This window comes from Thalia democratica, chromosome 9 (assembly GCF_965202585.1).
Source record: "Thalia democratica chromosome 9, ktThaDemo2.hap1.1, whole genome shotgun sequence".
Lineage (NCBI taxonomy): Eukaryota > Metazoa > Chordata > Thaliacea > Salpida > Salpidae > Thalia > Thalia democratica.
In genome coordinates, this window is record NC_139173.1 from 13,511,080 (window position 1) to 13,536,255 (window position 25,176).

The following is a 25,176-nucleotide window of genomic DNA, read 5'->3' on the forward strand; positions in this document are numbered from 1 at the left end:
TACTAAAACTTACACACCATATAGTCAAATAAGATATCAAATTGTTTTTAAATTTACACAAAAATTTTAAATTATTCTTAACAGTTAGGTTAAAAAAAGGATATTTTATTTTAAAAAAGAACTATTTAGTAAGTACAATTACTTTTATTAATATATTTAGAAGGTAACTAATACTTGTTTTACTACTTTATATTTCTTTTTATATAACGAAAAGAAACAAATATAGAAAGAACAAATAAATTAAATTTGATATTTTTTCTAATTTGCATTAACAAAAATTAATTACTTGCACATTGTAAACAAAAACTAGATTTTTATAAAATCAAAAGTAGCTTGAATACAAAAATACAACTATTATTGAAGTAATTCATGGTAGTATTTTATACTTAGTCAGGAAGCTATAGGTTCAAGTAAATAGTGTATACAATCAAAACACTGAGTCATTAAATTTAAAGAAATTCTTAAAAACAATAACTTTTTTATAATCTTTAATTATGTTAAGCTTTAAGTTTCATAAAACCTATAGCTTTCTAGAATACAAAACTTTTTAATTCCGATCAAGCTATATAAACTCTATTTGCTACTAAAATTAGCTTTATATGGTTTTCTTCTACATCTTGGCACTCTTTTTGGTGGTGTCGTCTCTTCTTTTATTAAACCTTTAAATATATTAAAAAAATTAACTTATCTGATAATTTTAGTTCACTTTGTATTTTTTTACCTTACTAGTATAATTTACCGTAAACTTCGTAAAAATTTAAGTAAATACTACTAAAACGTGATATACATGACTTATTTTTTTTAATAATCGATAATAAACACATATTAAGGCTCTATCAAAGAATAATTATAAGCTTTAAACACTGATAATAAAAAGTAATAACCTGTACGCAAACATTCCTCGGTATCAGGTATTCCTAGCTTCCAGTAACATTCAGGAGTGTCTGGTGGATGATATACTTTTTTATGCTTGCAAATATGCCGGAGTTTTTCAGCTCTTTCTTCAGCTGGTAGATCACTGATAAAAAAAATGTTGTTTATAATACCTTAATCTAATTTGAATAATAATAAAATAAATATCTAGAAAAATTATATATAATGAATTTAAAGTTTATTTTTTAAATTTATACTTTTTATTGTTAAAAACGTCTAAGATAAAAAACTTAAAGTTTGTACATTGTTTATACTGTAAGCTTTTTATTAAAAAAATTAAACTATAATTGGAAATATTTTTTTCAATAAGTCATTTTTACCATAGTAATAAAAAAACGTAGGAACACTAAAAATATTTTTTAGGAAAAAATGTTTAAATTTAATTTTTTAAATGTTACACAGATAATTAAATAAATTTAAATTATAGTTTTACAAATAATTATTTTAAATAAATCGTTTAACTACTTTTAACATGATTACCATGCTTCGAAGCAAAAAAGCTAGCCTGAATGATCTAAAACAAGCCTAAGTTACATTAAGCCAGCCTGATTTTATCAGAAAATTAAAAAACAATCACATGTGCCAAAGACTGAATAAAAATCTGTCAATAAAGATTAAATAAAAATACCAAAATTATAACAAAAATACTTTATAAAAACACATTTTTTAGAATAAAACTAAGCTTAAGGTATGTAAAAACAGGCCTGAGTTATGCAACAAAAAAATTAAAACAAGCTCGAGTTTTCTTTTTAATCTCAAACTAGCCGAAGTTTTCTGAGTTTGTGGCATCAATGTAGGATTTGTGTAAGGATTAAAAAAATACTTTAATTTGTTAATGATAATAAAGAACACTTATTTATATTATTGCAATCAAAACTTTAAAATTCAGACTACAAGTAATTTTTTTTGTTTTCTTATATTCTTTATATATATTTTCAATATTTACATACCTGGTAAACGAAATTCAACATTAAGAAAGTAAAATAAACTAGAGAAACATCAGATATAGACTGTATAGAAAAATAGTTCAATGCTTAAATAAAATTTAGGTTGCAGTAGGAAACAAAATACATCGAATGTAAAAAAATAAATGGTAAAAATATTTGCTTCAATATTTAAAGGCTTTACTTGTTTTATTTTGGTCTATCTTGAAGTTGAGATTTTTTGACCATTATAAAACAAGCAATTACTATCAACAGTCTACAACCTTGTTTCATTCTAATAAGAACTCATTAAAAAGACACAGTATCGAGGAACGAAATCTTTTTTTTCTAACGAGAACGAAAGTAGTTCATTGACTGTCGCAGTAACTGCTGTTGGTAGTTATGCGGTGCAGTCTTGTTTATACCATTTAAAGTCAATAAATACGACTATATTTTCCACAATCATATTTGAGAAACAATTAACAAACAAAATATAAGAAAACCTGTAGTAATTAATACATTGTTGACATTCTTTACCATCTAAAATATCTCGATTTGCTCTACCTCTAGTTACTTTATCATATCTAAAACTTTCTGGTGTACAAGTTTTTAGGTCAGTTTTTTGCACAATTTTACTCTTTCTGTGAAATATTTTAAACAATTCAATATAAAAATAAGTTTATACAAATCATGATGTACTAAAGTATTCTTAATAATACTTAATTATTTTAAGTTAGGTATTTAAAGTACTTTTAACTCTAAATAACAAATTCGTTGATAAAGACACTAATTTAAAATTTTAAGAGCATGTTTTAAATTTGTCCACATTAATAAAACATTAGAATAAATGGTATGTTTTTTAGTCGTATTTTTAGATGAGTAAATGTTTTATAAAAATTTTAATTTCAAAGGTTAATATAGGCCATTATCAGCAATTAGTACTTTAATGGAATTGGCGATAAACAAAAAGGTATAATAATATTAAATAAGGATAGCTATCGGAGTTGGATCTATCTTTTGATCATCATATGATAGAGATATAAAAAGTTAAGTACATACTACTTGTAACAACTAGTTTTCAAAATTTTTAATTTTATTAACAAAACAATGTTTCACTTGTTTGTACTAAATCAAACGAGGTCATCAGTTGAATAAAATCTGTAACAATGTGAGCTACATAATAATATTATAATTTTTAAACTTAACAAACAAATATACCAAAAACTAGCAGTAAGTATATTTATTTGTTTAAACTATAAAAATATAATTTTATTAAATAGCTTACATTTTTCTAACCTTAACAAAAACTAACTTGGTAACATTATGATTTTCCTAAATTGGTAGCTTTAAACTGTAAGTTTTATTTTGTCTTTTTGTTTTTTTTTTTACACATAAATGCCAGTTTTATTTTAAGTTTACCCTAATGTCTTCTTGCATGTTTATATAAAAAATGTTACAGATTTCATTCAACTGATGATTTCGTTTGATTTAGTTCAAACGAGTGAAACATTGTTTTGTTAATAAAATTAGAAAATTGAATTGATCGTTTTCCTTAGCATTAAGTCGGGAATTTTTATTGTGATCTATAAAGTAAAAAGTACACAAGTAGTGTTATATAATACACACTTATGCAATAAAAAAAATGTTGACAACAAAAAATTTCATAGCTGTGAAAGTTAATTGCATAAATGACTTTAAATTGTAAAGTTTATTATATAACTACACCTATTGTTAAACAACTCGTTTTTTATTTTTATTTAAGGTTAAAATCATCGATTTAAAATTTAACTAAGTAATTCAGGTGAGGTCTAACCTAACAAAAAACTTAAACGTTATTTGTTTCTTAAAAACAAACTTTATTAAAGTTAACTTTGAAAATTTAAAATACAAATGATGTGTTTGTCATTGGATTGTGTTTATATTGACAGGGTTGCCACTTGTTTTTTCAAATTTTTTTTCAGGTTTTCAACATTTCTTCCAGGTTTTTAAAAGTACACATTTTTGGGTCTCTTTTTAGTTTAAAGTTAAGTCTAAGGTAAGAAACTGAGTTAAATAGATAATGTAAAGCTACTTTAAATATGTTTTTTAATGAAAAAAATTTTTGGATGATGACAAAATTTTTTATTTATATGATAGATTTTTTGAGTCAAATTGAAATTTTACTACTGAACATGTGAAAATTGTTAAAATTCCAGGTTTTTCCAGTTTTTTTTTCAAAATATCTTAAATTCCAGGTTTTTACATGTTATTTAAGCCTAAATTTTCAAATTCCAGATTTTTCAAGGTTTTTCCAGGTAAAGTGGCAACCCTGTATTGATCACAACTATTTAATATAACTAATATTACATAATATAATAATAATATAACTAATAATATTAATAAACTAATATTACAAATTTTCAAAACATTATAAAACTAAATTAAAGATTTACTTCTTGAAAAAAATTTATGTAGTAATATATTATTGCTAAAAGGCTATAGACTAACTCTAGTGTTTCATTTTGTAAAACAGACTTAGAACAAAAAACACCAGTTGTTTTGTCAAACAAGTTTTCTAAACTTGTACTTAGCTTTTTGTTGTTTTCATCTGAAGAACTCTTATCCTATCATAAAGTCATTGACGTAAAACAGATAGGATTTAATAATATAAAAAAATTATCTTAATTTTGCTAAATTCTTATTTAAAAATGAGGAATATTATTACGTAATAAACCAACAGCTAATAGATACTTTTTTATTATTTGTAACAACATTACGTTGCGTACATTATACAGTATAAAATGTAAATTAATTTCAACATTAAACTGTTATTTTTAACTATGTATAGTTTTAAACAAACTTCAAAAGAAAAAGGAGCTATCGACTCAGTGTTTTTTGACGGAGCAATACCAGTTTTATTTGAAGTGTCTGAAAAAAAATTGTGACAAAAAAAAAACTTAATAAAGAACTATTACTTAGTTTAGTAGATAATAAAAAACTTGCAGTAACTTTAGTTTGTAGTTATGAAATATTTTTTACTGTAGAAAGTCATAAACAATGTTGTCACTTTTCATAAAGCAATTTATCACAAAGCTGTTAAACTAACACTTTCTACTTATTTGTGGCATTAAGTGTAAACTTAAAAATAAAATTGGTAACTATTAATTTATTTGGAAGTTTAAACATCAAAAATAAACATAACTGAAAAAATTATATTTAGTATATATCATTTTAAACAAAATAAGCATGAAAAACTTAATTAAAGTTCACAATGAAATTTTATCAAATTAATTCTGACAGTTGAAAGTTAATGTGAAAATGTAGAATTAAAATAAAAAACGATTATTAAAAATAAAACAGCTTCAGCAATTTAAAAAAATATAAACACACATACATGAAAATATTTACTTCATTTAACATAAAAAACCTTAATTTTTTGATACAATTTTTTTATTAACATTTTTTACTAATTATTATTTGTTAGTTACTTTTTTAAATTTAAAAGTAATAAAATTTCTTTAACTTATTAAAATTTACAACTCTCAACATTAAATTTTTTTTTTTAAAGCTACTTATAGTACTTATTTAAAATAGTTTACAAAGTATTTGAATAAAATTTTAAAATTTACAGCTTTAAAAAAAGGAAGTTATGCTAAGCTAATTTTTTTTGTAAAAATCTCTTACAGGGTTGCACTGTATAGAAAAAAGTCTTCAGCGTGCCGCAGTTAATAAAATTTATTGTTTATAAAGTATATTGAAAACACTTAATACATTAAGCCTAATGTATTTCACGCTATTTTCATCAGTAGATAGATAGCAATAAATATTAGACAAACTTATATATCAATAGGAATAATCATAATAGGCATATATTAATTACATACAAAGAAAAAAACTGATCAAAATACTAAAACTAACGACAATAATTAAATACAAAAACATAAACACAAAAAAAAACAAATAACAGGCAACACTGTACTCAAAATAACTTTGCCCACAAAGAGTAGACTTTCTATATAATATGCAGATAGCCTTCATTTTGATTAAGTTAAAAAAATTAAGTTATTTTAGATCTATCCGAATAGAAAAGTTTCACACAACTTTGCTTTTTCACTAAATGTTCAGCAATAGCCGATTTTTTTACTGCACTCACATTTTTCGAAAATTTATTTTCGTTTTCTCTCTCAGATGACCTCAGAAACAAATAGTTTTATGTTCCTTGAACCTTTTATTAAGCTGTCTTGGTGTTAGACCAACATAACTATTGTCACAATAGTAATTAAATTGGTAGACAAAGACCAGATCATTGTTACTTCTAACCCTTACTGTCGGTAATTTTTTAATTTTTTTACGTTTTTAGATTACTTTTTTGAATAATAATTTTTACTAGGTTTTTTATAACTTTTTTCTATCACTGAAATTCCTAACTCTTACCCCGGTCGGTAACTGTTTTTTTTATTAGTTTATATTTATCATTCTTTAGTTTTCTAGTTTTTAATAATTTTTTAATATTTGTTTTTACTATCACTGTTACTCCTAACCGTAACCCTCGATCAATAACTTTTTTTTATCAATTTATCTTTTTATTTTTATTTATTTTTTACTTTCGTGAAAAAATGACCCTTTGTGCAAAAGCGTCTCTTCGTGCATATTTGACCCGTCCCCGTCTTTTATATACTGTTTAAAAAATAAAAGTAAACACAATAATAAACTTCTGTGAAAAAAAAAGAGCTTAATGGTACTTTTTACCACAAAAAACACTTTCATGATTTTCTTTTAAAGTATGTTTAAAGCTGAAGAGTATATCGCGGACCGTTTTTGGTCCGAGGGATGAAGTTTTCTTGCTCATTTGCTAAGTGAAAGACATAAAAAGTATAAACATTTTGTATAATTTAGTATTACGTATAATTATTGTAAAGATTAATTTTTACATAATTCACCATTATTAGAATTTTAATAACATAAAAATATTAAAAAAACTAACCATTAGATACATCAATGTTTTTGATTTGTGCTTGCATAGATTTTGTCTAAAAAATACTATTTTATAACTACAAATAACATTAAATTGCTGTCTTAGAAAATTCGACTAATTGATAAGTTGTTAGTTAATTTTTTATTATAACTAGATTATAAGTTTAATTTAATTAATCTCACTGAAAAATTTATCTTTGAAAAATCGTTTCAGAACTAGAATACCTAAGACCACAAGTGTGTGTAAGTACATTAAAGGAATCTATAATATTAAAAAAATATACTGTAGGTAAAAAACAAGTTTTAGGTTGAGTAACAGTTTTTATATGCACTAATTAGCTGATATGATTATAAAATCTACAATAATTGTTAGAAACAATACCGAGACAAACTTAAAATTTACAAAAAAATAAAGTTGTTTATTTTAGAAATAACTAATCACTTTGTTTTAATGAAGTCGAAATAGTTTGGTTAAACAAAAACTGATCAAATTACCAAAAAATATTAAAAAAGATTAAAATAATTAAACATAAATTCGTATATGTCATGAGTAGATATGGTTTATAAAATAAGTAAAGAATTACTATAATTATTAAATTTTGCAGATTTTTTAGATTTGTATGTTTGTAATATATTATAAAATTTTATTAATACTTATAAGGGCATCACTTTTTTCACAATTTGGTCTTCATGGTTGCCACAGATCAAGCTGAAAAAAATTTCCTCACTTTTTCCTGACTTTTTACAAAAATTTTGCTGACTTTTCAAAATCAAACTCTTAATTTAAACTTATTCTAAAATACATAAGCTACCACTTGAAACTATATAAAGCTTTCAATATAATTTTAATACAGGTTAAAACAACAGTTTTTTTTTGCTGAATTCAATCAATATCAAACTTCCATTACATTACTTGAACCACCTGTGTATGATTGATGTGTTTGCAATAAACAGCTCTATCAGCAAAATACTTGTATTATTACCTTATAAACACAGCTTGTCTGAAAAGAGACACGATTTTTTAGCATTTCCTAACATGTCTCTAATAAACGAAACGATTTAAAGAACTTTTACAATTAAAACCTTAAATTACTAACGAACTTTTACAACTAAAATCTTAAAACAATAACAAACTTTTACAGTTGAATCCTTAAAACAATAAAGAACACAATTTTTTAGAATTTTCTCAGCATAAATGTATCTAAATAAACAAAACGACATATAAGGAGCTTTTAAAATTAAAACCTTAAATCAATAACGAACTATACACATCAGTTTGCTACATAAACAAAAAACACTTTGACTCTAAAATTATGCTAGATAAACTTTTATGTATGTATCACAGTTTCACTATGGAAGTGTCCTTGCTACAGATCATCAATACTAAAAAGCTTATAAATCTGCTTGTTCAATATGTTAATAGAAAATTTTTGCAGTTTTATAAAGGATATTTTACTAATTAATACCAGATGAAGGCATTGGATATTAAATAATTTTGTAAATTTCTAGGAAAATTTTGGAATTTTTTTCTGACTTTAAAGGATTTTTAATTAATTTTTACCATTTGAAGGCTTTGGAAAATAAGGAATTTTGTAAATTTAAACTGACAAAATCTGATTTTTTTAATAAATTTTATCAAAATTTCCTGACTTTTTTCAAAGCCCCTCATTTTTTCCTTACTTGTGTCATTTTTTTAAAAAATTTTCCTGCCTTTTTCTGATTTCCTAACCATGTTGCAAACCTGGGTCTTACTTTATAGAGTTTTAACTAAGCTACAAAATGCTTTTTACAGATTTCAAAAATTCAAAACAATATTTGAGATATAGCCGGTCGAAGTCGGAGGCAACAATAGGTTCCTTATGGGAGGCGCAAACTAAAACGGCAAAAAAAGACTAATTCTCTAAAATCCTATCTCCTCCTACGTTTTTTGAGATAAATACCTCAAACTTTTAGGAAATGTTCCTCGGATTATTTAGAAAATTCTGTCGGAACAAAATTAAAAAAAAAATTGATGATAAAAATAAAAAAAAACTGTTTTTTTATAAACTTTAGTTTTTAAATTACTTTACTTTTAGTGATTTCTAGTTATTCGCAGTTTTAGTTTGCGCCTCTCATAATGATCCTATTATAGTCTCAGATTTCGACTGGCTATTCGACTCTGAGCTGAAAGAAATTTCCTGACTTTTATAAATAAAATTCCTAAATAAAGCCCAGATACGGATAGGGCCGTTTTTTGCTTAGATTCGGATCCTGCCGGATCTAAATTAAAGAAAATGATCCAGATCTGGCAGGATCCGAATCTAGTTTATTGGAAAGAATTTGCTTTCCGCGATCAGGTTCTTTCAGTTTTGAACTTATACATAGAACTTGATCCAGAATTGTAGAAAAATGATTTAATTTGGTTATTTTCTGACCTTTTGTTTCTATGTCCAGCACCGGTCAAATGTATAGTGATCGCCTTTCTTCCTATATCGGACAGTGACAAGGTACATGAACACCAACTACATTTAAAATTCTTTCTAGCATAATCTTTAATGATCCATTCAGAATTTATTTTTCAGAAAGCCAAAAACTCTTGAAATATGTTGGTTTTGACTTTGACATAATTAAACTATCATATAGTTGTTATATGTATAAAAAATTTACTTAAGTATTAAAAACTCTATACATAAACTATTAGTATTCTGTACAATTATTTCTAATTAAACACCTCAAAATAATCTATTTAATTAAACACCTCAAAACTAAAAATAAACTCTCTCTACCACATAGTAAATACATACGTGAGATCATAAATGATTTTAATTTATTCCAAATTCAACTACACCCTGAAAAAAAAAAGTGAATTGTAAAAACAATTTTTTTTTAGAAAATACCATTAGCAAAATGCAGTTTTGGGTGATGATAAACTATTTTGATTAAGAGCATGTTTATATAAATTTTCCTGACTTTTCCTGGTTTTCTTGACTTAGTGGCAAGCCTGGGTATAACAATAAAAAATAAATTATGGCTGAACACAGTAAGTACAAAGACAAATATATGTTATGTATACCAATGTTTAAAAGTTTATATTAATTTTTTAAAATAAACCTAAATAAGCAATGTATCTAGTACTAAAATAATAGACATACCTTTTTTATTTTAGGTCGTTTTAACCATTTTGAACTTTGAAGTAAACTTGGACTTTCCTTACCAGATCTTCTACTCTCATTACTAGAACTTAATCTAGTTTCTTCCATAATTTTGACTACTTTATTTACTTTCTCAGGTGTGTCTGGTATAGAAAGTTGAATTTTTGTTTTTAAAGCCTGGTCAGTATGGTTTGCCTGATATCGTCTTTTCAATGATCCAACTATTTTTCGAAATTTAATTTTTTTTCAAAACTAAGTAAAATATCTTAATATCTTAAAAAATCATGAAAATAAAATTTAACAAAAAAAGTTATTAAATCATTCTAATGAAAGTTAGATTACTTCTGCTTAATTGAAACTGATCTAGAACTATTTGAAAAATATATTATTATACAATAAGTATTAGTATTGTTTTTGACGTATGATATTTTTAAGAAATAAGTATTTACTTATTTATTAAAAATATTATTTACTTAACTTGTTATATGTTTACGTTACAAATAAAATTAATTTTAAATATACAGAACGAAGTTCAATAGCAAACAATGACCTCTTAAAAAAAGATACGTATAATAAAATTGGTTTAAAAAAAACCATAGAAAAAGTCTGTCTCAAATCTTTAAAAAAACCAAAAACAACAGATTCAGAGATCTTTCGTTTTATTAAATTATTTTCAATTCTTGTTCAATTAAAACCATATAAAAAAGGCAGACTACCTTCAAACCACTCATTCAAAAAATTTTACATAATAAATAATTAACTTTACCTCGCATCCATCAACAACAGCATCCGAGACAACATACGGCCAATTTGGGATACTGTTGTTGATGGTCATGTGGTAAAGTTCACTATTTAATATTATTGGCGCGAAACATCTCTACTTTGTTAATGATGGCCGTAACAAATACTGGTTAAAATACACTGAGTAAAAAAAATAAAATGTAATAAACTAAAAAAATTGAAAGAAATATTTAACAAAACATTAAATACTTTTTACTCTAACGAAGTTTAAGATACAAAAGTACTAAAAAATTCAGAAAAAAAAACATCTCTACAAAATGAAATAAATAACGAAAAAAATGTTAACACCACCAGTTATAATTACAATTTTAAGATGAGCGCATTTGTCACAACTTAGTTTGTTTTCAAAGCTGAGCTTTTATAAATATATGTTTGTTATACCTAACAGCTTTACTTTTTTAAAGTTAAATGCGTTCAGTTTGTTACGAACAGGTGCATGACAGTATGAATGAAAAAATTAAAACTTATTGCAGTATAACTACAAATAAAATAAGAAACTTAGAAGTACAAGTTAAAGAACAATACATTAAAAGAAACAATTTAAATATTAAACTCAAAATAGCACTAACTGAATTAAATGAACAAGTAAGAAACAAAAATATAGTAATATGTAGATCAGATAAAGATGGTAAATTAGTAGTGCTGAACTTTAATGACTACAAAAAAATAATGGGTCGAGAGCTTGAAATGTTTAAAAAGTTAGACACACTAAATGAAAATAATATTAAAAAGCATTTTGAAAACATACGTGAAAAATTTAATGACTCGATTATAAATTTACATAAACTAAATTGCATAGATGATAAAATTTTAAAACATACAATCGGAATAAAACATAAAAATGGTATTTACTCAAAACTAAAAGGAACAATGGCCAAACACTTTCACTGTAACGAACCTGCATATGCTTACCCACTGTTTAAAACGCATAAATTAAATAACTCAGAAGTTTTGAATACAAACATTTTTGAAATACCAACTCGACTAGTACAATCTGCAGGTAACATAACCACTTCAAGAGTTACGAGCTTTTTAGAAATGTTATTTAAACCAATAAGTATTAATTTTTGTAAATATGATGTAAATGAATACTGTAAAGACAGCAAAAGTTATTTAGAAGATTTAGATTTATGGAAAAAAAGTCTACCGCAAAATTTTTTGAATAATCAAAAAATATTTTTAGTCGCTGCAGATGTACAAGGCTTATACCCTAACATAAGTCGAGAATTAGTTAAAATTAGTTTGTCAAATGCAATTGAAAAGTGCACAAACTATTCAAAATAAGTAAATAAAACTTTAGTCGATCTTACAATGTTTTGTTTAGAAAATGTAGTAGTGCAAAACGGAACATCATTCTATTCGCAAGTAAACGGAATTGTTACCGGAGATAACAATTCTGTTTCAATTGCCAATATTGCGCTACATCATATAATATTACAAGTTAAAAAAACTTTAAAAACATCAATACTTTTCAAGCGCTATATCGATGACATTATCTTTTTTACCCAAGCAAAAACAACCACAGATAATATCAAAGACAAACTTAAATTTGTGTTTCAAAAGTATGATTTAAAACTTATTTTTAGAGAGATTTCTCACCAAAGTAAAAACAAAGAGTTGGAGTTTTTAGATGTCAATCACATCATAGATGAAGAAGAAAAAGGTGGGTTTTATGTAAGAAACTACATAAAGCCTACCGCTATCAATAGGGTTTACATCAATGGAAGATCTTATCATCCTCGCTCAATTTACAAATCTATTGTATTTAGCGAATCTATAAGATTAAGAAGATTGTGTGAACGGGATTGTGACTATTTAGAAGCTTTGAAACTATTAAAAGATAAGTGCATAAAATCACACTTTTGCGAGGGTTTAGTTGTAGAGATGCTGGAAATAACAGAAAAATGGAAAGATCGGTTCAGACCACCATCAAAAAGAACGAAGGAAAGTAACAAAAACATAAGCATTTGGACGACAATCTTTCCAAACTTGCTTAAATTAACAGAAAGAGAAAAACAACTGAATCAAAACGTGATGATAACATACAAACGACCGCAGACTATTGCAACTTTACTAACTAACTACAAGAAATTAGCTCATGAAGTTAATAATGAAGAAGGAATTTCATCCCCTTGTGGTAAATGTTTGCTTTGCAAAGATACAATGGTAAAGAAAACAAGCTTAGTAAAGTTAAAAAACAGAAAAACGATAAAATTGAAAAAAAACTTAAATTGCAAAAATTTTGGGATATATGCGGCGAAATGTAGTGAATGCGAAGAGTTCTATGTCGGCCAGACAATCACGTCCTTTTCGCAAAGATGGTGCTCTCACAGACACATCTGGAAGAGTACAACCACAGATGATGTTAGTGATAGAGCAGCACTTAAAATACATTACGCCAAAAAACACAAAACATCAAAAAAAGATTTAAAAGAAGCTTTTTCAATTATCTTTGTAGACACCACTAAAAATTATTCAGACTTAGATTTTTTAGAAAGTAAATGGATCAATAAACTCGAAGCAACAATAAATATAAACAAAACTATATTACCACTTTACAGATAATTGACTAGGTTACTATTATTTAACATGTTTTAATATTTATAAAGTTTTTTGATTATACATTTCTAAATAACTTAACAAGTTAAGGTTATACGCCTTACTACTTTTATAGACTTATTTATTATGATTATTTACTCTATTTATTTTTGATTTTTTAACTTCAACCAACAATAAGCTCGATTACTATTTTAATTACTATTTTTATTTTTTTATTTTGATTTTACATTCTAAAATATTATAAAACATTAAATCAAACACATCAAAGTTTAACAATTTAATTTCTTTTAGTTCTTTGTCTTTGATTTTATTTCATATTTATTTATTTATTTTATTTCAATTAGTTTTTGCGAGTTTAAACTAGAGATACTAATAAGATTTACTATTTGAAAAACTTTTGAAAGACAGACTTTTAAAACATAGTTTACCTTAAAACTTGATTTATAGTTACGTAATAATATACTTTTTTGAACTTTTATATGCAAGAAGATTTTGAATTAATCAGTTCTAATTGTCTACTGAAGAAGATTTTGAAAGTACTTTAGACAATATAACGTTTACTAATAAATTTGTAGATTTTTTTGTTAAATAAAAATAACTTTTTTATTTAAAACGATCGATAAAGGCAAAAAAATCACAAAGAACTTCACACAACCAAGGGAAGATTTGAGACACTTAAAACTAAAATATTCTTACAGTATGAATGTAAAAAATAAAAAATCATTAATAAGATTAAAAAAAATAAATTTTGTAACCTAACAACAATGACTAAAAGGTTTTATACCAGAGTAACTAACAATAACAAAACTAAATAAAAATATATAACCTGGAATTACAGTTTCATCAGGATCAAAAGATTTTCTACTATCGAGTTCCATACTGCATGAATATCAAAAGTTATACTTATAGTATTAAGTTTTTTATTTGAAAAATTTTAATTTCAAAAAGTTTAAATGTACAATCTATAAAAATAAATATTTTGAAGCTCAAAATAAATGTCATCATAAAGCTTGAACAAATATCCAATTACTTAACCATTCTGTGAAAATATTTTTGCAGCATTAATGATTTATAACACATGCAAAAACTAGGATATAAATAGTTTAACCAGCTAAAAATATTGACTTTAGCCATCAGTAAGCTTTTAAGAAGAGTGAAATAGTTTTTTTAATTTGCTATAAATTGGTAGTATTAAAGTATTAAAAAAATGTATATAAAAAACCTACTTTAATAGATAATTAATAAAAATGAAAAATGTTTTATATGCATGTACTCATTGAAGTTTTTGATGTTTTTGGTCATTTTGTTGTATTTAAAAGATTTGCATTCTGATAATAAAATAATTTTACTAAGAAGTTATTAAATAAAAGTTATATAAAAATTTGAGACAACAATTCATTTTGCAGTTTATTTTATTTTTTATTTTTTGTGAACTAAAAATTTTTCAATCTACCTTTTTCAAAAGTTCTTGTAGATACCTAAATAGATTTTTGTAAAATAGTAAAATTAATAAAACTGTAAGATTATGCGTCATTATATTAATCTTACAATTTTATTATTTTACAAAAATCTATTTAGTTATCTACAAGAACTACTGAAAAGGGTAGACTGAAAAATTTTTAGTTCACAAAAAAATTAATAAAGTAAACTGCAAAATGAATTGTTGTCTCAAATTTTTATATAAAGTTAGTACCGAAAAGAAGTTATTTAGTAAATAAAAGTTACGTTTTCAATGCAAAATTAAAGCAAGAAAATAAGCACTTTTTATATATCTATTGATGCAACAATATTTATGGAGTATAAAACTAGTAAACTTTTCAGTCCGGTTTTTAATCGTTCAAAATAACTTTAAAATATATTATAGATAATCGATTTTTGGGTAAGTAAAGTTATCATTCACCTTTTCCCAACATCAAAAGTTTACTCTATTCAATTACAATTAAAACAACAAAACTTTAAATATTTATACCTAAACTTAATCAGAAAAAAATATTCTGAAAGATTGAAATCTTGAATAAAAGTTTTGAGTTATACATTAATAAATACCAGTTACAACATTATAATATCTAAAAATTCTCAAATTGTCCTTAGGTATGTATGTCAATTATTTTTTTTGTGATTTCTTTGTCTTTATCTTTATATTATATGTAAAAACAATTATGCTTAAAATAATCTACAAAGTTTTTATTTTATACTCATACTGTTTGGAGTACTTTCAGATTCTTCTTCAGGAAACAAGTTGAATATTAACTGCTGGAACACAAATTTTCATGCATGTAGAAAAGTTATTAAAAAAATAGTATGGCGTAACTATAAAATTTAAAATTTAAAGCTTACATTTGAATAATTGGTTTACATTGTAACTTTGAAAACAATAAGAAATTATAAAATACTATGTTGCTTCTAGTTTAAACCCGAATATTAAAGTAAAATCAAAGGAAACGGACTAAACAAAACTTAAATTGTTAGACTTTGACTTTAATGAGTTAGGATATATATATATTTTTTAATATATAATCACAACCTTTAAAAATAAACAGAAACAAAATAGCTTATTGTCGGTTACTATTTAAATCTATAAAAATTATAAATAGAAACAAAGAAAACGAACTATAAAAACTCTATTTGTAACATTTTGACTTTAACGTATCGATATTTTGAAATGTACATTCAAAAACTTTAAAAATCATTAAAGATTATTTTATAAGTTTATCTTAACTAATTATCTTTAAAATATTGGAAGTAATAAAGCTTATTGTTGTCTATAGTTTAAAACCTAAAAATTAAAACAGAAGTAAAATCAAAGACAAGGTATTAAAACGTAACTTAGATTGTTAAATTCAGATTTAACGTGTTAAAATATTTAAAAATATATGACCAAAACCTTTAAAAGTCATTAGCAAAAATAGAACATATTGTTGGTTATAGTTTTAAATCGAAAAAATAATAAGTAAATTAATTAATAAAAATAGAGGTAACTAAAAACTCAATATCTAACATTTTATTTTACTTTTTAAAGATGTTTAGAAATTTGTTATCAAAACTTTAAAAATAATTAAAAGTTATTAAAACTATTCAAAATAAAAATTTAATCGTTTGTTAACAAAAGATCCTAGCGAAACAAGTTCACTGGAATATATAATAACTATTAAATGATGTTATATAAATTTACTTTAATTAATTATACGTAAAGCAGTAATATAGTTTTGTTTATATTTATTGTTGCTTGCAGTTTATTGATCCACTTGCTTCCTAAAAAGTCAAAGATTGAATAATTTATAGTTGTGTTTATAAAAATAATTGAAAAAGCTTCTTTGAAATCTTTTTTGATGTTGTGTGTTTTTTGTTGTAGTGTTTTTTGCAGTGTAAAGTAGTTTTTTGTTTTACATCTGTTTTTATTTAATAATATATTAACTTAGTACAGGGTTGCCACTCTTTGGGTCAACAAATCTTTCCTGAGTGACGAGAAACTTCCCTGAGTAACCTTAAACTTCCCTGAGTTTTTTTCAAATCCTTAAAAATTTTATAATTTATTAAAAATTACAATGTCAATTCTAAGAATATTGAAGAACTAGTTGCAAGGCTTAAAAATTTCTAAATAAGCAGTTAAAAATAAATGAAATTAACTGTTTTGAAACTGGACTAACTAAATCTCGTTCTAGATCTAGAAAAAAAAAATTCCCTGAGATTTTTTAAAAAATCTTAAAATTTTCCCTGAAATTTTTAGAAAGAATCAAAGCTGCCCTGAGTTTAAAAAAAAAAGGAATAGAAATTCCCTGCATTTCACTGAAATTTTCTTTAACTTGAAAACTCCCTGAGTTTCCCTGAATTTCCTGAGTGTGTGGCAACCCTGTTAGTATTTTTTTCTATTTTAAACTATAACTAACAATATGTTCTATTTATGCCAGTGACTTTTAAATGTTTTGGTCATATATTTTTAAATATTTTAACACGTTAAATCTAAATTTAACAATCTAAGTTACGTTTTAATACCTTGTCTTTGATTTTACTTCTGTTTAAACTATTAGGTTTTAAACTATAGACAACAATAAGCTTTATTATTTCCAATATTTTAAAGATAATTAGTTAAGATAAACTTATAAAACAATCTTTAATGATTTTTAAAGTTTTTGAATGTACATTTCAAATATCGATACGTTAAAGTCAAAATGTTACAAATAGAGTTTTTATAGTTCGTTTTCTTTGTTTCTATTTATAATTTTTATAGATTTAAATAGTAACCGACAATAAGCTATTTTGTTTCTGTTTATTTTTAAAGGTTGTGATTATATATTAAAATATATTTATCTAATTATATAAAAACTATAATTTAAACAGCTGTTTCACACATTGAAATGTAAAATTTCATGTGATCGTCAGTAAGTTACAGTTTATCATAATAGTGAACAGATATTTTGATTTCAAAATTTTTATAATAATTGTGACGTAGTAATGGTACAGTTTGTTGTGCGATTAGCTGAATTTGAAATAATACGCTGAGAACGTTATTTTATGCTTTTTAGGAAAGTTTAAAAAGGTTATTTTGGAAAAATGTTTCAAGCTATTAGAAAATTTTTTTTAGACTGTTGGGAAAAATGTTATAAAATACTCGTGTTTGCCGCTTCAAATTTATTTTGTTTTAATATTTAGTTGGTTTAAACTTTGTCAAAAAAGTATTTTTGATAATGGATGCATATGTTTTGTCTTTCGCTTTTCTTGTTTAGTGTTACGTTCTTCGGATATATATAGATATATTAATATATATATGGGCTCAGTGTGAAAAATTTAATTTATTAAGTTAAACAACTTAATTCTATATATTTATATATATATATCCGAAGAACGTAACAAGTTTTATATTAAAAAGTTTATATTCAACTTGTTTGCTGAAAAAGATTCTGAAAGTACTCCAAACAATATGAGTACAAAATAAAAACTTTGTAGATTTTTTTTTGAATTAAACTTAAAACGAAAATAAGTTTTTAAAGGTAGACTTAATTATTCACTCTAGTTATATTTATTCATCATTATATACAAGATATATAAACTTTAAACTTCTTTGCCAATATACAAAATCTAACTCATTAGGGTATTGGACTGATGTTTTTTCAAATTTTGAAGTATTTCTATAAAGACTTTTCTGATCGATTTCATTTTTCTTGCAATTTTCACTATTATCTATTTGTAAATGACAAGTGTTTGGTACTAGTACTACTCTATTGGTTTTTGGTTTTGACTTCAGAGCAAAAGCAAAATCTTCTGTTAAAAATTTAGTGTTACAATTTTGAACTTAAATATACATCTTTGTTGACTTATTTAAAAAATCAAGGTACACAACAGTTATTTTTAATTTTTAAAACTTGATTTTTCAGAGAAGTTTTAGATACTTCTTTCTGCTAGCTTGTTTTAGTTTAGCAATTCTTAACCTAGGGTAGATTTACCCCTGAAGGTAAATTCCCTTGTTTTAGGGGGTAAAATTTTTTATTGAAAGTTGTGTAAATTAATCTTTATTAATAGAGTTTTTTATCCATTATAATTCAGTATTTAACTGTATTTTTTAAGTTAAATTAACTTCAATATACATCTTTGTTGATTTATTTAAAAAATCAAGGTACACAACAGTTATTTTTAATTTTCAAAACTTGATTTTTCAGAGAAGTTTTAGATACTTCTTTCTGCTAGCTTGTTTTAGTTTAGCAATTCTTAACCTAGGGTAGATTTACTACTGGGGGTAAATTCCCTAGCTTTAGGGGGTAAATTTTTTCATTGAAAGTTATGTAAATTAATCTTTATTAGTAGAGTTTTTTATCCATTATAATTCAGTATTTAACTGTATTTTTTAAGTTAAATTAACTCTTTAAATTTTACAAATTTCTAAAAGTCTATATTTTTTCCACAAAACTAAACACTGTTTTGTATATTAAGGGTATGTTTGGTAATTACCTTTCAAATAGGGGTAAAATACAAAAAAAAGGTTAAGAACCGCTGTTTTAGTTATTAAAAAAAGTACCCTACTGGACCCACTATCCAGATCCGGCCAGATACTATTTTCAAAAATAGATAGAGATCCTGCTGTGGCCGGATCCTAATTTTGTTGATCCAGTAGATAATTAGTTTATGCATATGTTATCCAAAAATAGATCACGATCAATTTATGTAAAATAGACAAAATTCCTTTTTGTTGAAAACGTTCTTAATATAAAGAAACAACCACACTAAATTTATAATAGAACGTTCCCTAAAAAGACACAAGTAAGCTAACTAGCCTAAACAAATTCACAGTATCAGTACTTTTGAAAACTGTAATAGATGCATATTGTATGTTTACAAATTACAAAATTTTAGTAAAAATAAAACAAAAGTTAAATTTCTATTTGCTCTTTATTAGAATACCAAGCACAACTGTATTAATAAAACCAAGTCGATTAGTAATTCATAGTAATTTTGCTCATTCCTTACATACTTACCAGTATATTTTTATTTTGAGTATTTTAAATCCTAATGATTTTATTTTTTTCCTAAATAAATCAGTTTTAGTATACTTTTTCAGTGTTTTATAATAAATTAGATAACTTCTCTATTTGGTGGACCAGATATGAAAGTGTATTGTACTTTTCAGGCGAGATTTACTTCACGTAGACTTTTTATTTGACAAATTTTAAACAATTGGTTATATAACTAAAAGTAGGTCCAGCATTAGGCATAAAAAGTAAAATCAAGTCTAGTAGTAGCCCCGCTAAAAGCTAAAATATATAAAAAATATGGACCTACAAAGTATTTTTAGAGTTGTACAAAAGAATAATCAATAGCAAATAATAACTTTGTAAAAAATTATACTTAAAGTTTGTTTTAATATTTATGATTAAAAATATCCATGGTTGATAATTGGCACCTTCTTAAGATACAAAATAATAATGTAATAACATTTTTTATATACTATAGTCATTACAAGCTATTTTAAGCTGGAAACGTTCATTCCAATTCCGCTTTTAGTTTCCAACTGATTATTTTCTAAACAATAAATATCTACCAACAGTAAAATCCAACTTCATCTAATTTTAAACAAATCGATTCTTATTCAAAAAATTTCCCAAAAACTATATTCTTAACAAAATTAACATAAAAAATTAATTGTAAAATAAATAATTCTTGTTCTTAATATAAATTTTTTTAATCCTAGGTAATTTACTTAGATAATTAAAGTATTTAGTCATTTTATTTTTCAAATCCAGGAATAAGCTTTTAATAAAAAACTCCAGTAGTCTAGAAAGAGTAAACTATATTAACTCTCCTCTAGACATTTAGATTTTTGAATTTGTTTTCAAAAAATTAAAACATATAAAAACTTTACGTGTTATTTATGTGTATAAGAGTTAAAGGACTGAAATGAAAGAACGTTTATAAACATATAAGATAAGTACTTATTATATACAGTTACCTCTCGCTTATTTACGCACATTGTGTCAACAGATAAAGTGCGTAGAGATACGAGAGATCGTAATGATACGAGAGGTGCCAAATATACTTACTTTAATGGCTGTTTATTGATATTGCTTCTAGTTAAAAGCAGACTGGGGACTTTCCCACTTTTAACAATTTGTTTACTTTATTTATAAATACGAAGAGAAAAGATAAAATTGTACATATTTAAAAAAAATAAATAAATTTATATAAAATAATAATACTTGTTGAAAAATATTTACTATTCTAATAACAAGTAGATTTTATCTTTATGTGACTTATTTGATACTTAACATTTATATTCTATTCTACTTTGCAAATTCAATTTATAAATAGCAATTAAGAACTAAAACTAAAAATAAAACTAATGTTTAATGAAAATTAGTAATATGTGTACTAAAAAAAAACAATTGAGATTTGTGATCAGTGTAAGTTCTATATTTATTAAGTATCACTGCTACTTTTTGTTAGGAAGTTTCATTAGATTTCTTTTTAGATTTTTTTAGATGCTTTTTCATATATAATGCTAGAGTGCTGTATTATTTATTTGTGTTTTAAACTCTCATTATACTTTCATTATTTAACACCGTCATATTTCTTTCACAATTTTAATTTAATCTTTTATTGTTAAAAAAATTTCTGATATACTTAGGTATAACTAAATGTTTATCAATAATTAATTGAACAGAAGTTATAAAGTCTAAAGATATATAGAGAGGTGAATTAGCATTTAAAAACATATTTTAAATTGAAAATATACAATAATCCTAATTTGTGAAATATTAAAAAAAATAAAATATTTATTTTAGAACTTTTTAGAATTTTAAAATGCGTAACTAAACGAGAGTGCGTAACGTCACGAGTGAGTAAAGATGCGAGAGGTTACTGTACTTGAAAAACCTAATTAAGTAAAGTGTTACAAAATTTCAACTACTTTAAAACAAACAAAGATTTATGTAAATACTGATTACCAAAATTTAAAATAAGTTTGATCTTGAACATAATTGTTTAACTGAAGTACGTACGTAATAATTCAACCAATTTAATAATTGTCACCATTAGTTTATTACCAATAAATAAAGTTGCTGTTTTTAGCTTATAAGAAGATAAAAGGTTATACACTTGGCGGTAATAGTTACTATAAGTTGTTGTCAAAAATTAAACACAGTTATCAAAATCTGAGCAACTAAAAACAGAGCAAAGTTACAAAAAATAATAATTCAGAGTGTAACCAACGAGAAGGAACTAATTTAGATTGGAATTAATTGACTGAGAGATAATTTATACGGAATTAATTAGGTTGGAATTAATTTGGATGTGAAATAACTAGGTGGGAAATGATCAAATGGGAATCCATTTTAATGGAAAATAACTCCGAAGGGTATTAATATTATATTAAGCAACGCTGTTATGTTTTTGAATAATTATATGTTTTTAGAAAATCTAGTTTATGTTTAGTGTTCAAAATTAACTGTTAATAAACGCGCTAAAAACAATAGATGAAACATGAATATGAAAAGAAAAAAATTGAAACTTACACCTTTTAGGTTAACAAAAAGAAGTTACTCAAACACTTAAATCACTAAAACAGTGTTTTAACATTTTTGAAAGAATTCATAGCTATAGATCATATTTAAATACTTTTTTATTTAAATAAATTTTTATATTGTCCTATCTATGTAATCTATTATATATGTTTTATATATAAAATATACGATATATCATGCTCCTGTGACTTTTATTGTCTTTACCGTTGTTAAATTTTATTGATTCACTAATTAATGGTTGTTGTTTCACTTTTTATTCAAAATAGATTATATACTACTTTTCATATTAAAGCGCTTTACTGCTTTCCCAAACATAAAGACTAAATTAACTACCTTTACAATAAAAATTAAATAGCTGTCTTAATGTTCATACATATTGTGACGTAATTATTAGATAAATTTTGTTTAATCATTAGCAAAGGTATAATTAATTTGAATTAGTTATTCTTTCAATTAAAGTAAGTGGTTTGTTTATATTATGAGTTGTGGTTTTGTTGTGTATTTTAGTTTACTTTACTTGATTTAGACTTAATAATTACAAATATTATATAGTTTTATAACAGTCGGATTTGACATTTTACCTATTATTAACTATTAACCTCTAAAAATCTGTAGAAATTATGTTATTTTTATTTTAATGAAAACATGTATATTCCTACTTTAGCTTCTACTCTTTCATTACAGTACTTATTTTTTTACAAACCCCAGTTGAAGTGTGTTAATTCGATGACATACAGAAACATATGTTGGTACAATAAAGGAAGATTTCTGTATAATTTATTTAAAAAAAATAAGTATAATTAAAACACAACTATAAAAAAATTGACGAATAAATAAATAAAAAGAAGTTTAGACTGGGAATTGTGCGCGGGTAGGATTTGATCGAATCGGTAACTGTCGCGGGTGGGAATTGTCAGTATACCATCTATAATAACAAAAAAAAAAACAAAAAAAAATTAGCCTGTAAAAAACTAAATCATTATACTACTAAGCTTTGGAAAAATGTAAATATTTAGATTTTATGGGGGATTTTTTAATGAAGTAGTCAAGGCAAAAACATATATACAGTAAAAAATAGATACTACAAAATAATAAAAAAGCTAAGTAAATGTGATAAGATTAATAAAAAACACACATTAAAAATGAACTGAAAATATTCCTTAGGGTAATGTAGACGCTGTGTAATTAGTTCATTTTCCCATATTTCTGACTTTTTTATGTTAGCATTTGCTATTTATAGTCTTTCCAGGTTGCATAATGAGCACATGAAGTTTGGTTTGAATTTGCTTTTAATTTGTATAACTCTTTTCCATTTTATTGTCTATTTTTCACATAATTTCCATAAGTAGTTGGCAAGCTGTGTGCAGTTGGTGAGCTTCTTCTTGTTGGGTTTGGGAAATGATGTTCTATACTCATATAATCCGTTCTTGAAAGGTCTTCGTGTGGATCCAATATATGACATATCGTCATTTTTACAAATGAGAGGACATCTTTGTATATTATATTTTCCGATTTACACTTGATCTTGGCTGGACATTGTATTTTGTTTTCCAGTTACATAATTCTTACTCTATTGGTAATTTTTTGAGAAAATTTTTGTTGTGTCCGCTGATAACTGCTCTTATGTTTGGGGAACAAGTATATGAAATCCTGAAGGAATTTCTGTTATAGATTTTTTAGACTTTGGGAAATGTTTGTCAAGCAGTTTTAAGAATAGACTTCCAAATTTTATTTTACCAATTTGCAAAAAGGAGGGTTATAGAATATGTATTTTCTTATTCTATTTTTATGTTTAATATTATCATTTGTCGGATTATATTAGAGCTTATAATTGAAGTTGCTTTTGTTTAAAGCGTTTTAGTAAACGTGTTTAGCATTATCAAATTAATCCTTGTTTTTGGTAAGCTTTGAAATTCTTTTTTCAACCATTTTTGGAATATTTTCCTTAATCTTTCTGAGGTGGTTTGAGTTTTTGAAAATATAATTGCACTTGGTTTGATGTCTGGACAGTAATCTTCGGTTAGAAGGTTTAATTGTATATCCAAGAAGTTAGTAGAGTTTTTACACCTGCATTGATTGAGATATTGAATTCAATGTCTGATAGCTTTCTTCTGATTTGTTTTTTATCTTGCAAATACTACATTTACTTTCTTGTTTGATGATGGCAAGTACATCATCTCTATAGAGTCCAATTGATTAGGTATCAATAATTGTAGACAAATGGTTTAAAAATTATAATCCTACGAGGTCACATACTTCTGAGCCGTAGAATGAGCCTATTGGGAAGTCGAAGTTGTTATTATTTTTGGTTTTTTTTCCACTTAGTTTTATAATAGAACATAACTGATTTGCATGTGTGCATAATTGCATCTATCTCAAACTCTGCGAATTTTAAGTAAGAATTACAGAAGTTGAATGCATCTAGTAGATGTTTTATTTTTATGTTTGGATAGAAGTTTTTTTATGTCGAAGTTCACGAAGCACTTGTGGTTTTTGTTGCTGATTTTTTTGATCCAATATATTACTTCGTCAGAGTTTTTCCATTTCCTAAGCTTGGACTTATTTCTTGTGATTGCGGAGTGTTTTTATAGTATGGTTCTGGATATTGTTCCTAAGCAAGTTTTCGATGAATTAATTGTTCTACAGTTAATCATGTAGAAAGTTTGGTTTAAGGTCTTTGATAAAAATGAATGCTTCGTTGATTTTGTATACGGTATTCTTTATGTTTGGTTAGAATCTAGGGTGCCTTGCTGTTAACAGTGTAAATGGTATTTTTATGGTCAATTGAATATCTGCTCTTTATACTATCCTTCATTAGCTTTTTGTAATTGTTTGCGTTCATACAATAATATCTTTTAGCAACAGTTT

The 25,176-nt window shown here is 24.7% G+C and overlaps 1 protein-coding gene across 1 annotated transcript in view; it reads right to left on the reverse strand.

The window, feature by feature from the left end:
- Nucleotides 1–551: 551 nt before the first annotated feature.
- Nucleotides 552–25,176, reverse strand: part of LOC145844521 (uncharacterized) — a 30,144-nt gene continuing 5,519 nt past the window's right edge. Inside the window, exons 3-11 of the mRNA XM_082951920.1 lie at nucleotides 18,382–18,559; nucleotides 14,127–14,179; nucleotides 9,941–10,161; nucleotides 6,820–6,865; nucleotides 4,696–4,763; nucleotides 4,344–4,459; nucleotides 2,360–2,497; nucleotides 885–1,018; nucleotides 552–659 (exon numbers count right to left, since the gene is read on the reverse strand). Coding sequence (XP_082808046.1) covers nucleotides 574–659; nucleotides 885–1,018; nucleotides 2,360–2,497; nucleotides 4,344–4,459; nucleotides 4,696–4,763; nucleotides 6,820–6,865; nucleotides 9,941–10,161; nucleotides 14,127–14,179; nucleotides 18,382–18,559 — 1,040 coding nt within the window. The 3' untranslated portion in view covers nucleotides 552–573. The remainder of the gene's footprint in view (nucleotides 660–884; nucleotides 1,019–2,359; nucleotides 2,498–4,343; nucleotides 4,460–4,695; nucleotides 4,764–6,819; nucleotides 6,866–9,940; nucleotides 10,162–14,126; nucleotides 14,180–18,381; nucleotides 18,560–25,176) is intronic.